Source organism: Cetorhinus maximus, chromosome 5 (assembly GCF_964194155.1).
Source record: "Cetorhinus maximus chromosome 5, sCetMax3.hap1.1, whole genome shotgun sequence".
Classification (NCBI taxonomy): Eukaryota; Metazoa; Chordata; class Chondrichthyes; order Lamniformes; family Cetorhinidae; genus Cetorhinus; species Cetorhinus maximus.
In genome coordinates, this window is record NC_135883.1 from 122,093,051 (window position 1) to 122,109,114 (window position 16,064).

The 16,064-nt window shown below is 43.9% G+C and overlaps 1 protein-coding gene across 4 annotated transcripts in view; it reads left to right on the top strand.

The window, feature by feature from the left end:
- The window catches only part of rngtt (RNA guanylyltransferase and 5'-phosphatase), a 428,584-nt gene that overhangs the window by 113,217 nt on the left and 299,303 nt on the right, over positions 1 to 16,064 (top strand). For all 4 annotated transcript variants that reach the window (XM_078542420.1, XM_078542421.1, XM_078542423.1 and 1 more), the window contains exons 9-10: positions 105 to 240; positions 2,616 to 2,687. In XM_078542420.1, coding sequence (XP_078398546.1) covers positions 105 to 240; positions 2,616 to 2,687 — 208 coding nt within the window. The remainder of the gene's footprint in view (positions 1 to 104; positions 241 to 2,615; positions 2,688 to 16,064) is intronic.

A 16,064-nucleotide genomic window follows, 5' to 3' on the forward strand; every position in this document is an offset into this window, starting at 1 on the left:
CATTTTAAAAAAATCCCGCTGGTGTTATTTTTTTGAACAGCATGCGTGAAGTAGACATTCTTTTGAGCATTCAGAATACTGATGTGTGCTGGTTCTTGTTGCAGGTATATGATGATTATTGATGGCAAGAATGAAGTGTACATGCTTGACAGAGACAATTCAGTGTTTCATGTAGCAAACCTGGAGTTTCCTCTTCGGAAAGATCTTCGTATTCATCTGACTAACACCCTATTGGATGGGGTAAGAAAGCCTTTTACTTTTCAAGTGACTACTTTGGACAGACACGTTACTGCTGATTTTCCTTATTGCCATTTATTACCACTTAAAGGAAATGAAACAAAGGGAAAGGATGTGCATGATAAAAGAACACCCCAAAGCACCTTAAACCTTACTTGTATCACTATTGTAATACAAGGAAATTTGTGCAAAGAAAGTCCCACAAAAGCGGTAAGATACATGACCAGACAACCTGTTTGTGATGTTGGATGAGGGATAAATATTGACCTGGACATAGGGAGAATTCCCCTGCATGTCTTCAAATGGCATCATGGGATTTTTTACATCTACCTGAAAAGGAGAGATGGAGTCTCGGTTTAATGTTTCATCCAAAAGATGACACATATGACAGTGCAGCTCTTCCATCATACTGCACTGAAGTGTGACCTATATTATATGCTCAAGTCTCTGAAATATGATTTGAACCCACAATCTTCTGACTTAGTGACGGGCATGCCACCATTGAACCAAGTTTGATACCTAAAATATTAAGTTGATCCAGATCACTCCTGTATGGCAATGTTGCTTAATTTTCTCATTTAAAATAGTTTTTATCGCATGCAAGTTTTTCCATGTCTGTCGGTCCTCAATGTTTATCATAGAGAGGATATACTTTTATTTGAAAGGCAAGGGGAGAAAATTAGAAGGAATAAAAACATAGCTGGACAAAAACTCTTCTATTCTGAGTCGTCGAGCTTGAGCCAATGTATTCTGTCTGTTGTGCAGGAGTGAAGAACAAACTTTTTAACTCCAGCGTAGAGTACCATGCAGTACAGTGCTTGCCAATTATATGTGGTGTAAGTGAAGTTAAGGCTCAATTGGAAAGCTGACAAAATTGAAATGTCAACCTGATCAATGCGACTGTCAATTTGTGTGGGGTGTAAGCGTGCTCTAGCTACTGGCTTGCGTATTATTGGAAATGAATGTAATATGTGAACAGCAGCAGGTGGCACAGATGGGATGGCTGTTGATTGTGACCCTTTCCAAAAAGCACTGCACTAATGTTTGTAATGACTACAGAGAATGTTAGGCGGATCATATGTTACCAGTAGAGAAATGTTAACATATTTTTCTTTTTCAGTTTAATTCTTCCATGTGCATGAATATTGATGTATTCAAGCCAATTGTCCCTTGATCTGAATTTTTGTGCGCTCCAAAAGAGAAGTACATTTTTTCCCAACTTATAGTAGTGACCACATTTTTAGGTTTTTACTGAGCTTATCCTGGGCCTAAGTGCTGCTCATTTTATCCTTATTATTTTTTCTGTTTGATATGCAGAAGAAAAGCAAAGCATATATGCAGGTCCAGTTGTACTTCTTGTTGATATACCTGGATGCAGTGTTATGAAGTGTAGGTTGCATATTTAGTCCCCTACTCTGCTAACGTGTTAGAATGGATACTGACTATTTCCTAAGAGAAGAGAGGGCAGGGATAAGTTGTTCTATGGCCAGAGTTGTGTTGATGGAGGATGAGTGCAGGATTTATATATCTGTGAAGTCATTTCTGGGATATATCAATTACTGTTGTCAGCTGTTCTGTAGAAAAACATAGGACTGTGTTAAGAATGCTAGAGTGCATTGTTACTGCTTTGAAATTTTTAGTAACAACAGGCTTGGGTTGTGTTTCATATTGAGAACCATTTTAAAATGCCAACGATTTATAATACTTCAGGATTCCAGGTTTTTGGAATTATCAGCACCAAAGCATGGACAACCTCAAAATGAACTTTATTTTCTAATCACTGGGCCATCATGGTTGGATGGAGAAGATCATAATGGCACAAATGGGAAATGGCATTATTGACATGTGAAGCTGGACAAATAGTTCAGCTTATTAGTGGCAAGAAAAAGACATTTGTATTGTTAGTACAGTGCTGGTGGCTCCTGGAACATTGAGCTCATAAAGGATGTCCACTTAATGAGAAATTTAACTCCGTAATAAAATTTATTAACGTTAAGTCAACCAGTATATTCACATTTGTGAGCAATTCTGAATAACAGTGACCAATTACAGTTTTGTGATGAGAAAACCAGTGTTCCCTTGTTGCATTTTAGGAGCTTGCTATTTAAAAAAAAACGAATGGGAAGAGTGTCATTAGTTTAGACAATTCCTGTAGTTCTTAATGATGAGTAACAGAGAATAATGTGTGTGTGTGTTGCAAGAGAACATAGTAAAATCAACGTCATGTGCTCTGTGCTGATATGAGCTAATGGGAATTCATTACAGTAAGCTGACTGTAAGGCGAGTAATACCTGATCAGTCAACTTTTAAATACCTGTTTACCAAATTTGTAAATGTAAATATGTTGAATCAACTTGTTTTTCTTTTTCTGTTGCTAGGAAATGATCATTGACAAAGTCGATGGAAAACCTGTTCCTCGGTACTTGATTTACGACATAGTAAAATTTAGTGTAAGTACCAGTTTAGTTATGCAATTGTTCCTTGAATGCCACTGTTGTTTATCTTCTGGCCTTGTGGTCAGATGACATAAACCTTAATTGAATTCTGTGTTGATTTTTAATGAGTTGAACATTAAGTGGATATCAAGGTGGAACAGCAGTTGAAATGCATTAAACTTGCTCTAATGTCTTTCAGGTCACTTATTTTATCTTTCACATATAAAAGTAAGGACAGTTAGTTGAGACGTTAGAGTCAATGGTGAACAATCTCAACCTAAAAGCCTGATGTATGATTATGAGAAATGTGCATCCTTGCTGCATGTTAAGCTGCCTCAAATTGAATTGTCTGCTCTGCTGTTTCTCCAGCAACTTTTTTTTTACTAGATTATCAATTTTTTTGGGGGGCTTGCCAATGATATAGATTGTTCAGGACAGTGGCTCAAGGGAAGAACATATTATTGACTTGAGGACTGGACTGGATGTAATAGTCTGCATTATAAGATAATTTAGTCTGATCTTATTAGGAATTTCACAGTATCTTTACAGTGCAGAAGGAGGCCATTCAGTCCATTGAGTCTGTATTGGCTCTCTGAAAGAGCATTCCACCTACTCCCACTCCCCTACCTTATCCCCGGAACCTTGCACATTCTCTTTTTTCAGGTGGCAATCCAATTCCCTTTTGAATACCTTGATCGGACCTGCCTCCTCCATCCTTTCAGGAAGTTTGTTCCAGACTCCAGCCACCCTCTGGGTGAAAAAACTTTTTCTCACATCACATTTACACCTTTTGCCAATTATTTTGAACCTGTGCTCTCCAGTTCTTGATGTTCTCTTGAGTGGGGACAGTTTCTCACTATTTACCCTGTCCATACCCTCAGCGTCTTGAATACCTCTATCAAGTCACCTCTCAGCCTTTTTTCCAAGGAAAACAGTCCCAGCCTCTCCAATCTGTCCTCATAGCTACAGTTCTTCATCCTGGGAATCATTCTTGTGAATCTTCTCTGTACTCACTCCAATGCCTTCACATCCTTCCTCAAGTATGGAGCCCAGAACTGGACACAGTACTCCAGATGAGGCCTAACTAGTGTCTTGTACAAATTCAACATGACCTCCTTACTCTTGTACTCAATGCCCCTGTTAATAAATCCTAAGCTACTATATGCTTTATTAACTGCTCTCTCAACATGCCTTGCCATCTTCAGTGACCTATGCATGTATACACCGAGGTCCCTCTGTTTCTGCACCTCCTTTAGAGGCTCTCCCTTTATTTTATATTGTCTCACCATATCCTTCCTGCCAAAACAAATCACCTCACACTTCTCTGCGTTGAACTTCACCTGCCACTTGTCTGCCCAATCCACCAACATGTCTATGTCCTTTTGAAGTTCAAGACTATTCCCATCACAGTTGACAACATTTCCAATCTTTGTATCATCTGTAAAATTTTAAATCATGCCCTACACACCGCAGTCTAGGTCATTTAATATATATCAGGAAGAGCAAGGTCCCAACACTGACCCCTGAGGAGCTCCACGACAAATCTTCCTCCAATCTTAAAAACAACCATTTATCACTACTGTTTCCTGTCACTCAGCCAATTTCTTATCCAAGTGCCTACTTTCTCTTTTATACCATAAGCTAGAATTTTGCTCAAGTCTGTTGTGTGGCACTGTATCAAATGCCTTTTGAAATCCATATACACCACATCAACAGTATTTCCTTTATCAACCTTCTCTGTTACTCTAAAAACTCCAAGTTAGTTGATTTTCGCTTGATGAATCCATGCTGGATTTTTGGGTAAGGCAAGGGTTTATGCATACATTTTAGTCAGACATCCATTTTGGCCTCAAAGATCAAAGTCTGACTGTTGGATGATGTATTTTTTCTGCTTGATATGCATCAGAAAAGCATATACGCAGGTCCAGTTGATAAAGGGAAACCGGTGGATGTGCTGTACTTAAATTTCCAGAAGGCATTTGATAAGGTGCCCCATCAAAAGTTATTGCAGAAAATAAAAGCTCATGGTTTAGTGGGTAACATATTGGCACGTATAGAGGATTGGCTAGCTAACAGGAAACATACAGTAGGCATAAATGGCCCATTTTCTGGTTGGCAGGATGTGATGAATGGTGTGCCACAGGGATCAATGCTGGCCCTCAACTCTTTGCAATTTATATAAATGATTTGGATGAAGGGATCGATGGTATTGTTGCTAAATTTGCTGATGACACAATGATAGGTAAGAAAATATGTTGTGAAGAGGACGTAAGGGGGCTATGAAAGGATATAGATAGGTTAGGCGAGTGGGCGAAGATCTGACAGAGTATAATGTAGGAAAACGTGAGGTTGTCCATTTTGGCAGGATGAATAAAAAAGAGGCATATTATCTAAGTGGTGAGAGGTTGTAGAGCTCTGAGATGCATAGGGAACTGGATGTTCTTGTGCATGAATCGCAAAGGGCTAGTAAACAGGTGCAGCAAGTAATTAGCAAAACTAATAGAATGGTATTGTTTATTGTGAGGGGAATTGAATACAAGAGTAGGGAGGTTATGCTTCACCTACACAGGGCATTGGATGAGACCACATCTGGAGTACTGTGTACAGTATTGGTTTCCATATTTAAGGAAAGATGTAAATGCTTTAGAAGCAGCTCAGAGAAGGCTTACTAGATTAATATCTGGAATGGGTGGATTGTCTTATGAGGAATGGTTGGACAGGCTAGGCTTGTATCTGCTGGCGTTTAGAAGAGTAAGAGGCCATTTGATTGAAACATATAGGACCCTGAGGGGACTTGACGGTGAATGCGGAGAGGATATTTCCTCTTGAGGGAGAATCTAGAACTCAGGGCTATTGTTTCAAAATAAGGGGGTAGCCCATTTAGGACAGAGATGAGGAAAATCTTTTACTGTCAGAGGGTTGAGAGATTTTGGAATTCCCTTCCTCAAAAAGTAGTTGAGGCAGAGCCCTTGAATGTCTTTAAGGCACAGGTAGATAGATTCTTGATAAGCAAGGGGGTGAAAAGTTATCAGGGGTAGGCAGGAATATGAGGTTAAAATCAGATCGGTCATGATCTTATTGAATGGCGGAGCAGGCTTGAGGAGCCGATTTACCTACTCCTCCTAAATTGTATGTTTGTATAAATGGGTCTATCCGAAGGTAATGTTAATTTTCTTAAAACTTCAATTTGATGAGCAATCATTTTCTAAAATACTGTAAATATCACAAATTAGTGAAATCAAGTCAATTCAATTGACATTATTAGAGCTCTATTTATAATACCGTAGCAGTGTTAAATGTTTGCTAGTATTTCCCAAAATTCGAATAATTATGCAATACCCATCTTAACAAGTAGCATTTAAGTATCCATAAATTCAAATACTTGATTAGATCAAAACATAAAATGCTGTTTTGGTTGTCATGTGGGGTTGTCTTGATTTTACTTGCCACTCCTTTCAACTTTGTTTCCTACTACTTTGTTTATTCTATCCTCTGTTTTATTAACCTTGTATTCACTCTCTCTTACGTGCTCTCATTGTTGAAGTAAAACCCTGGCCAGCGTTTCGAGGTCTGTGACCTTTCATCAGAACTGAGAAAAGTTAGAAATGCCATAGGTTTTGAGCAAGTGAAAGGGGGTACGATGGGAAGAAGAATAAAAGAGAAGGTTTGTGATAGGGTGGAGGGCAAGAGAGGTTAAATGGCAAAAGGCTTCTTAGTGCAAGGCTAAAGGGAGTGGTAATGGGACAAGGAAAGAAGTAAAAGATATGTCTAGAGGAGGTAGGAATGGCAGGGTAGTAGCCATCTGAATGCCAAAGTAAAGACATTGATAAAGAAGTGAGAAAAAAACGAACCAGCATCAAAAGGTGAAAAAACTGGGAGCAGAGATTATGATCTAAAATTGTTGAATTCAACGTTGAGTCCAGAAAACTGTAAAATACCCAGTTGAAAGATGAGGTGCTATTCCTCGAGCTTCTGTTGAGCCTCATTGGAACACTGCAGGAGGCTAAGGACAAAAACTCACAGTGGGAGTGAGGCAGAGTATTGAAATGACGGGCGACTGGAGGCTCGGGGTCATGCTTACTGACTGAAAGGAGGTGTTCAGCAAAGCGGTCACCCAGTTTGTGTTTGGTCTCTCCAATGTAGTGGGGACCACATTGTGAGCAGCAAATACAGTATACTAAATTGAAAGAAGTGCAAGTAAATCACCGTTTCACTTGGAAGGAATGGACAATGAGAAGGAAGGAGCTGAAAGGGCAGGTGTTACTCACCCTGTGCTTGCATGGAAAGGTGCCTTCAAAAAGGGAGAGGGCATTGGGGGTGATTAAGGAGTGGACCAGTGTGTCATTGAGGGAGTAGTTCCTCCGGAATACTGAAAGAGGAGGGGAAGTTGTGTTTCATGCTGGCATCACACTGCATTTATTTCCAGCGTTTTCTGTTTACAATTCAGATAATCAGCATCCACAATATTTTGCATTTTGCTTTGGTTCAGAGTTGCTTTTTGGTAAATACCTGTGCTATTTATTTCCACTGTCATCTGAACCTCCCAGCTCCCCCCAACCCCCTCAAATAAACACATTTGAGTTTACCACTACCTGCAAAGTTATGTTATCAAATAGAGAATATCTTCACTACAACAAAAAAAATACATTTACATACAAATGTATACTAAATTTTATTAATGTAGACCTTTTAATTTTCTTCATTCATTTGCAGGATGTGGGTGTCGCTGGCTACGCCAGCATTTATTGTCCACCCCTAATTTCCCTTGAGAAGGCCGTGGTGAGCTACCGCCTTGACTACTGCAGTCCATGTGGTGTAGGTACACCCACACTGTGGTTAGGGAGGGAGTTATGGGATTTTGACCCATTGACAGTGAAGGAATGGCGATATATTTCCAAGTCATGTTGGTGAATGGCTTGGAGAGAAACATCCAGGTGATGGTGTTCCCACGTATCTGCTGCCCTTGTCCTTCTGGATGATAGTGGGCATGGGTTTGGAAGATGTTGCCTAAGGAGCCTTGGTGAGCTTCTGCAGTGCATCTTGTAGATGGTATACACTGCTGCCACTGTTTGTCGGTGGTGGAGGGAGTGAATGTTCGTGGAAGGGGTGCCAATCAATTGGGCTGCTTTGTCCTGGATTCTTGTTGCAGCTGCCCTCATCCAGTCAAATGGAGAGTATTCCACCACACTCCTGACTTCTGCCTTGTAGATGGTGGGCAGACTTTGGGGAGTCAGGAGGTGAGTTACTCGCCATACGATTACGAGCCTCTGACCTGCTCTTGTAGCAACAGTATTTACATAGCTAGTCCAGTTCAGTTTCTGGTCAATGGTAACCTCCAGTATGTTGATAATAGGGGATTCAGCGATGGTAATACCATTGAATGTCAAGGGGCAATGGTTAGATTCTCTGTTGTTGGAGATGGTCATTGCCCGGCACTTGTGTGGCGCAAATGTTACTTGCCATTTGTCAGCCCAAGCCTGGATATTGTCCAGGTCTTGCTGCATTTGGACAAGGACTGCTTCAGTATCTGAGGAATCACGAATGGTGCTGAACATTGTGCAATCATCAGTGAACATCTCCACTTCTGACCTTGTGATGGAAGGAAGGTCATTGACGAAGCAGCTGAAGGTGGTTGGGCCGAGGACGCTGCCCTGAGGAACTCATGCAGTGATGTCCTGGAACTGAGATGATTGACCTCCAACAACCACAACCATCTTCCTTTGTGCTAGGTATGACTCCAACCAGCGGAGATTTCTCTCCCTGATTCCCATTGACTCCAGTTTTGCTCGGGCTCCTTGATGCCACACTAGGTCAAATGCTGCCTTGATGTCAAGGGCATTCACTCTTGCGTCACCTCACGAGTTCAGTTCCTTCGTCCATGTTTGAACCAAAGCTGTAATAAGGTCAGAAGCTGAGTGACCTTGGTGGAACTCTAACTGAGCGTCACTGAGCAGATTATTGCTAAGCTAGTGCTGCTTAATAGCACTGTTAATGACTCCTTCCATCAGTTTACTGGTGATCAAGAGTAGGCTGATGTGGCGGTAAATGGCCGGGTTGGATTTGCCCTGCTCTTTGTGTAGCTGGGCAGTTTTCCACATTCTGGGGTAGATGCCTGTGATGTAGCTGTACTGGAACATCTTGGCTAGGGACATGGCAAGTTGTGGAGCACAAGGCTCCAGTACTATTGCCGGAATATTGGCAGGTTCCATAGCTTATGCAGTATCCAGTGCCTTCAGCCGTTTCTTGATATTACGTGGAGTGAATCAAATTGGCTGCAGATTGGCATCTGTGATGCTGGGGTCCTCTGGATGGATCATCCACTTGGCACTGCTGGCTGAAGATTGTTGTGAATGCTTCAGCCTTATCTTTTGCACTGATGTGCTAGGCTCCTCCATCATTGAGGATAGGGATATTTTTGGAGCCTCCTCCTCCAGTGAGTTGTTTAATTATCCACCATAGAACCATAGAAAAGTTACAGCACAGAAGGAGACCATTCGGCCCATCTTGTCCAAGCCAGCCCGAGGACACCCAGGTGCCCTTTCTAATCCCACCTTCCTGCACCCGACCCATAGCCCTGCAGCTTACAGCACTTTAGGTGCAGACCCAGGTACTTTTTAAAAGAGTTTAAAGTTTCCGCCTCTACCATCAACTTGGGCAGCGAATTCCAGACACCCACTACCCTCTGCGTAAAAAAGTTCTTCCTCATGTCCCCCCCTACACCTTCTGCCACTTATCTTGAATCTATGTCCCCTGGTTCTAGAATTCTCCATCAAGGGAAATAATTTTATCCTGTCCACTCTATCTATTCCCCTCATAATTTTGTACACCTCAATCAAGTCACCTCTCAGCCTTCTTTATTCTAAGGAAAATAACCCCAACCTATCCAATCTCTCCTCGTAGCTACACTTTTCTAACCCTGGCAACATTCTTGTAAACCTCCTCTGCACTCTCTCCAGAGCTATTACGTCCTTCCTGTAATGTGGTGACTAGAACTACACACAATACTCCAGTTGTGGCCTCACCAGTGTTTTATACAATTCCAACATTATATCCTTACTTTTATATTCTATACCTCTGCCAATGAAGGAGAGCATTCCATATGCCTTCTTTACAACCTTGTCTATTTGAACTGCTGCCTTCAGGGACCTGTGTACTTGTACGCCAAGATCTCTCACTTCATCTACCCCTCTTAGTATATTCCCATTTATTTTGTAATCCCTGTAACTGTTTGACCTCCCTAAATGCATTACCTCACACTTCTCTATGTTAAATCCATCGCCACTTTAACGCCCACTCCACCAACCCATCTATATCATTTTGGAGATTATGGCTATCCTCTACACTATCCACTACTCATCCAATCTTTGTGTCATCTGCAAATTTCCCAATCGTGTCCCCCACGTTCACGTCCAAATCGTGAAAATATAACACAAACATCAAGGGTCCCAACATCGAGCCCTGTGGAACACCACTTGAGACAACTTTCTATTCACAAGGGCATCCATCGACCATTACCCTTTGTTTCCTGTTACAAAGCCAACTTTTTATCCAGTTTGCCACATTACCCTGAATCCCATGGGCTTTTACTTTCCTGACCAATCTGCCATGTGGGACCTTGTCAAATGCCTTGCTAAAATTCATTTACACAATATCCACTGCACTACCTTCATCAACCCTTCTTGTCACTTCCTCAAAGAATTCAATCAAATTTGTGAGGCAAAACCTTTCTTTAACAAATGCATGCCGACCATCCCTGACTAATTCATGTCTTTCCACATGACAGTTAATCCTATCTCTCAGGATTGATTCTACTAATTTGCTTACCACCGATGTAAGACTAACTGGCCTATAATTGTTTGGCATTTCCTTTGATCCCTTTTTAAACAATGGAACTACGTTTGCATTTCTCCGGTCCTCTGGTACCCCCCCCTGTATCCAGTGGAGATTGGAAAATCATCCTCAGAGCATCTGCTATCTCCTCCCTGACTTCCTTCAGTAGCCTCGGAAACAATCCATCTGATCCTGGTGACTTATCAACTTTCAAAGATTTCAACCCTTCGAGTACTTCCTCTCTCTTTATGACTATCCCGTCCAATATCTCGCAGTGTTCCTCCTGGACTACTATATCTACATCCTCCCTTTCCTTTGTAAACATGGAGACAAAATATTCATTCAAAACCCTTCCCACAACCTCTGCATCTACACACAATTTTCCATCTTCATCTCTGATAGATCCCACTTTTTCCTTAACTAACCTTTTGGCATTAATGTAAAACATCTTTGAGTTATCTTTAACTTTACTTGCTAATCTTTCTTCATGCCCTTTCTTTGATTTCCTTATTTCCTTTTTTACTTCATCCCTGAACTTCCTATATTCGTCTAGGCTATCTGCAGTGCTTAGTTCTTTGTGCCTATCGTATGCTTTCCTTTTCTGTTTGATCTTCTCCTGTATTCCTTTAGACAACCAGGGAGGTCTAGATTTGGCAGTACCACTCTTATTTTTGTAGTGGACATGCCTACTTTGTACAATTAGGATCTCGCTTTTTAGTGCTTCCCACTGGTTTTCCACTGTTTTATTCTCCAGCAGTGCTGTCCAGACCACCTCAGCCAAGTCCCTTCTCATTTCTGCAAAATTTGCCTTCCCCCAGTTCAAGACTTTTACTCCTGCCTTATCTCTGTCCTTTTCCATGGTAATGTTAAATCTAACTGAATTGTGATCACTGCCCCCGATATGGTCGCCAACTGTCACTTCACCCACTTGCCCTTCTTCGTTCCCCAAGACTAGGTCTAGAATTGCATCTCCTCTCGTTGGGTTTGTCACCAGTTGGTTGAAAAAATTTTCCTGGACACACTGCATGAATTTTTCTCCCTCAGTGCCCCTTATATTGTTGGAATCCCAGTTGATATTAGGATAGTTGAAGTCTCCTGCTATTATTGCCCTCTTGTTCTTACAAGCAGAAATGTGCCTATATATTTGTTCTTCTGTCTCCCTTTCACTATTTGGGGACCTCTAGTATACTCCCAGTAATGTGACTGCCCCTTTTTTATTTCTAAGCTCAATCCATAAAGCCTTGTTTGTTGACCCATTTAGTATATCATCCCTTCTCACAACTGGAATTGATTCTTTAACCATTAGCGCTACCCCCCCCTCCTTTTTTATCTCCTACTCTATCGTGTCTGAAGACTCTATAACCAGAGATATTTAGCTGCCAGTTTTGTCTCTCCTTTAGCCAGGTCTCTGTTATAGTAATGACATCCTGCTGCCATGTATCTACCTGTGCCATTATCTCAACTACCTTGTTTGTAATACTCCTTGCATTGAAGTATAAACAGTTTAACCCCGTCAATTTCCCTTCCTGGACACTTTTTAAACTTTGCTTCTCCTGTAACACCATGTCTATCACAACGTCCCTAGCTAATGTTCTACCTCCATTTTTCTGATCTGAATCTGACCTATCTGATCCTACTCCTCGGATCCTAACCCCTGCCACACTAGTTTAAATACTCCCCAACAGAACTAGCAAAAGCCCCCACAAGGACACTGGTCCCAGCTCTGCCTGGGTGCAGCCCGTCCGGTTTGTACAGGTCCCACCTTCCCCAGACCCGGTCCCAGTGCCTCAAGAATCTGAATCCCTCCCGGCTACACCATCTCTCCAGCCACGTGTTCATTTGGTCTATCCTCTTATTCCTGTTCTCGCTAGCACGTGGAACTGGGAGTAATCCTGAGATTACTACATTTGTGGTCCTGCATTTTAATTTATCTCCTAACTCCCTGTACTGAGCTCGCAGGTCCTCATCCCTGAGTTTACCTATGTCGTTGGTACCAATGGTGTACCATGACCACTGGCTGCTTACCTTCCGTCCCCAGAATGTCCTGCAGCCGCTCCGTGACATCCTGGCACCAGGGAGGCAAGATACCATCCTTGATTCACGTTTGCGGCCACAGAAGCGTCTGTCTGTGCCCCTAACTATTGAATCCCCTATCACTATAGCCCTGCCACTTGTTTTCCTCCCGCCCCTCCGAGCAGCAGAGCCACCCACGGTGCCGTGAACTTGGCTGTTGCTGCTTTCCCCTGAGAAGCCATCCCCCCCAACAGTATCCAAAGCAGTATATCTGTTAGAGAGGGGGATGACCACAGGGGACACCTGCACTATCTTCCTGAGTCTTTTACTGTTCCTGATGGTCACCCATTCCCTTTCTGCCTGTGTAATCTTCACCTGCGATGTGACCACCTCGCTAAACGTGTTATTCACGACTTGCTCAGCATTGCGGATGTTCCACAATGAGTCCACCTGCAGCTCCAGCTCCGAAATCTGTTTAGCTAGAAGCTGCATTTGGACACACCTTCTGCTCACATGGTCAACAGGGATGCTGGAAGCGTCCCTCATTTCCCACATAGGAGGAGCATATGACGGGTCTGAGACCTCCTGCCATGATGTCCCTCTCGATTTAGCTAGTTACTCCCTTAAAAAAAACGCTAGCTCGGGGCCTTATTTATGTTAGCTAGGAACCTTGTTTCTTGACTAATTATACTTGCACAGTACTACTCTATACTTTTTTTTTAGCTCCTACCTCAGTATTAAGCAATGAATAACTTTAATAGATTGAAAAAAAAAACTCACCAGGATTTACTCACCAATCAGCTGCTTTTTAAAAAAATCCACTTTCAGAAGAGTGTCCCTCGCAGGTCTGGGTGCACTACTGAAGGCACTGCCTCTCCCTCTTTTTTTTGGTTTGAGGAGGAGGGAGGGATGGAAACACTACAGAAATGTTATGTTTGGGGCTATTCCATTCTTTGACAGTGGGTCCTCTTTGATCCCCTTCTGAGTCGCTGTGTCTACGGTGACATCTCCCAGATTTTTTTTTTTTTTTTTTTGTAAAAATATACTTTATTCATAAAAAATCTTCAATCACATTCAAAACCATTTCAAAAACAACATTACAAGGGTACAATCCAGGTTAAACTTTTACAAAATGTATCACCAGGTGCATCAGTACAAACAATATTACAATCATTTACAGCCTTTCATTTTGATCTGTACAGCCCGAGGGGCTCTAAACAGTTCCCAGTCTCTCGGTGCGCTGTGGTAGAAAGGTCTTAGACAGCGACCCTTCCCCATTGCGCCTTTGCGGCAGCTGCCCCAAGCTTTAGTGCGTCCCTCAGCACGTAGTCCTGGACTTTGGATTGTGCCAGTCCGCAACAATCGGTCGGGGACAACTCTTTGTGCTGGAAGACCAACAAGTTTCGGGCAGACCAAAGCGCCTCTTTCACCGAGTTGATGATCCTCCAGCTGCAGTCGATGTTTGTCTCGGTGTGTGTCCCTGGGAACAGCCCGTAGAGCACAGAGTCCTGTGTCACAGAACTGCTCGGGATGAACCTCGACAGCAACCACTGCATCTCTCTCCAGACTTTCTTTGCAAAGGCACAATCCACAAGGAGGTGAACAACGGTCTCTTCCCCACCACAGCCACCTCGAGGGCATCGTGCAGAGGGGGTGAGACTCCTGGCGTGTAGGAAGGATCTGACGGGGAGGGCCTTTCTCACCACCAGCCAAGCTACGTCTTGGTGCTTGTTGGAAAGTTCTGGCGATGAGGCATTCTGCCAAATGACTTTGACAGTCTGCTCGGGGAGCCATCCCACAGGGTCCACCCTCTCCTTATCCCTCAGGGCCTCTAGGACGTTACGTGCTGACCACTGCCTGATGGACTTGTGGTCAAAGGTGTTTTTCTGCATAAATTTTTCCACCAGGGACAGGTGGTACGGCACGGTCCAACTACTTGGAGCGTTCCGCGGCAGCGTGGCCAGACCCATCCTTCGCAACACCGGGGACAGGTAGAACCTCAGCACGTAGTGACACTTGGTGTTTGCGTACTGAGGGTCTACGCACCGCTTGATGCAGCCACACACAAAGGTGGCCATCAGTATGAGGGCGATGTTGGGCACGTTTTTTCCCCCTTTATCTAGAGGCTTGTACATCGCGTCCCTGCAGACACGATCCATTTTCGACCTCCAGATAAAGCGGAAGATGGCTCGAGTGATCGCCATCGCGCAGGAGTGTGGAATGGGCCAGACCTGCGCCACGTACAGCAACAGCGAGAGTACCTCACACCTGATGACCAGGTTCTTACCCGCAATGGAGAGGGAGCGTCGCTCCCACATGCCCAGTTTCCTTTTCACCATAGCCACTCGCTCCTTCCAGTTTCTAACGCATGCCCCGGTCCCTCCGAACCATATCCCCAGCACCTTCAGGCCGTCAGCCCTGACAGTGAAGGGGACAAAGGATCGGTCAGCCCAGTTCCCAAAGAACATGGCCTCGCTCTTCCCACGATTTACCTTGGCTCCCGAGGCCAGTTCGAACTGGTCGCAGACGTGCATCAGTCTGCGCACCGACAGCGGATCCGAGCAGAAGACGGCGACGTCGTCCATGTACAGGGAGGCTTTTACCTGAGTGCCTCCACTGCCTGGGATCGTCACTCCTCTTATGCCCGGATCCTTCCTGATGGACTCGGCAAAGGGTTCTATGCAGCACACGAAAAGGACAGGCGAGAGAGGGCAGCCCTGCCTGACTCCAGATTTAATCGGAAAGCTATCTGTTTCCCACCCATTGATTGAGACTGCGCTACTGATGTTAGTGTAGAGCAGTTGGATCCAATTTCGAATTCCCTCCCCAAAGCCCATTTTGGAGAGCACATCCCCCATGTAGGTGTGCGATATTCTGTCAAAGGCCTTCTCCTGATCCAAGCTGATGAGGCAGGTATCCACACCCCTGTCCTGTACATAGGCAATCGTATCCCTGAGCAGCGCCAGGCTGTCAGAGATCTTCCTGCCTGGCACAGAGCAGGTCTGGTCAGGGTGAATCACCAATTCCAGAGCGGATTTGACCCGGTTGGCGATGACCTTGGACAGAATCTTATAGTCCATATTCAACAGTGAAATGGGTCGCCAATTCCTAATTTCCTCCCTTTCCCCCTTGTGCTTGTAGATGAGGGTGATGATGCCTTTCCTCATGGATTCTGACATGCTGCCGGCCAGGAGCATGCTCTCGTACACTTCTAGCAGGTCTGGGCCGATCAAGTCCCACAGAGCCGAATACAACTCCGCCGGCAGGCCGTCGCTTCCGGGGGTTTTACTCTTCTCGAAGGACTCGAGGGCCTTAGTCAGTTCGTCAGGAGTTAGCGGTTTGTCTAGGCTCTCCCGCGTACTGTGGTCTAGGACCTCCGTGATAGAGGACAGGAAGGACTGGGAGGCCGTGCTGTCCGTGGGCTTCACGTCATACAGTCCGGCATAAAAGGATTTGCTGATCCTCAGAATGTCGGACCGTGATGACTTTACTGAGCCGTCTTCTTCCTTCAGGCTGCTGATCACAGAGCGCTCTCTGTGTACCTTTTGG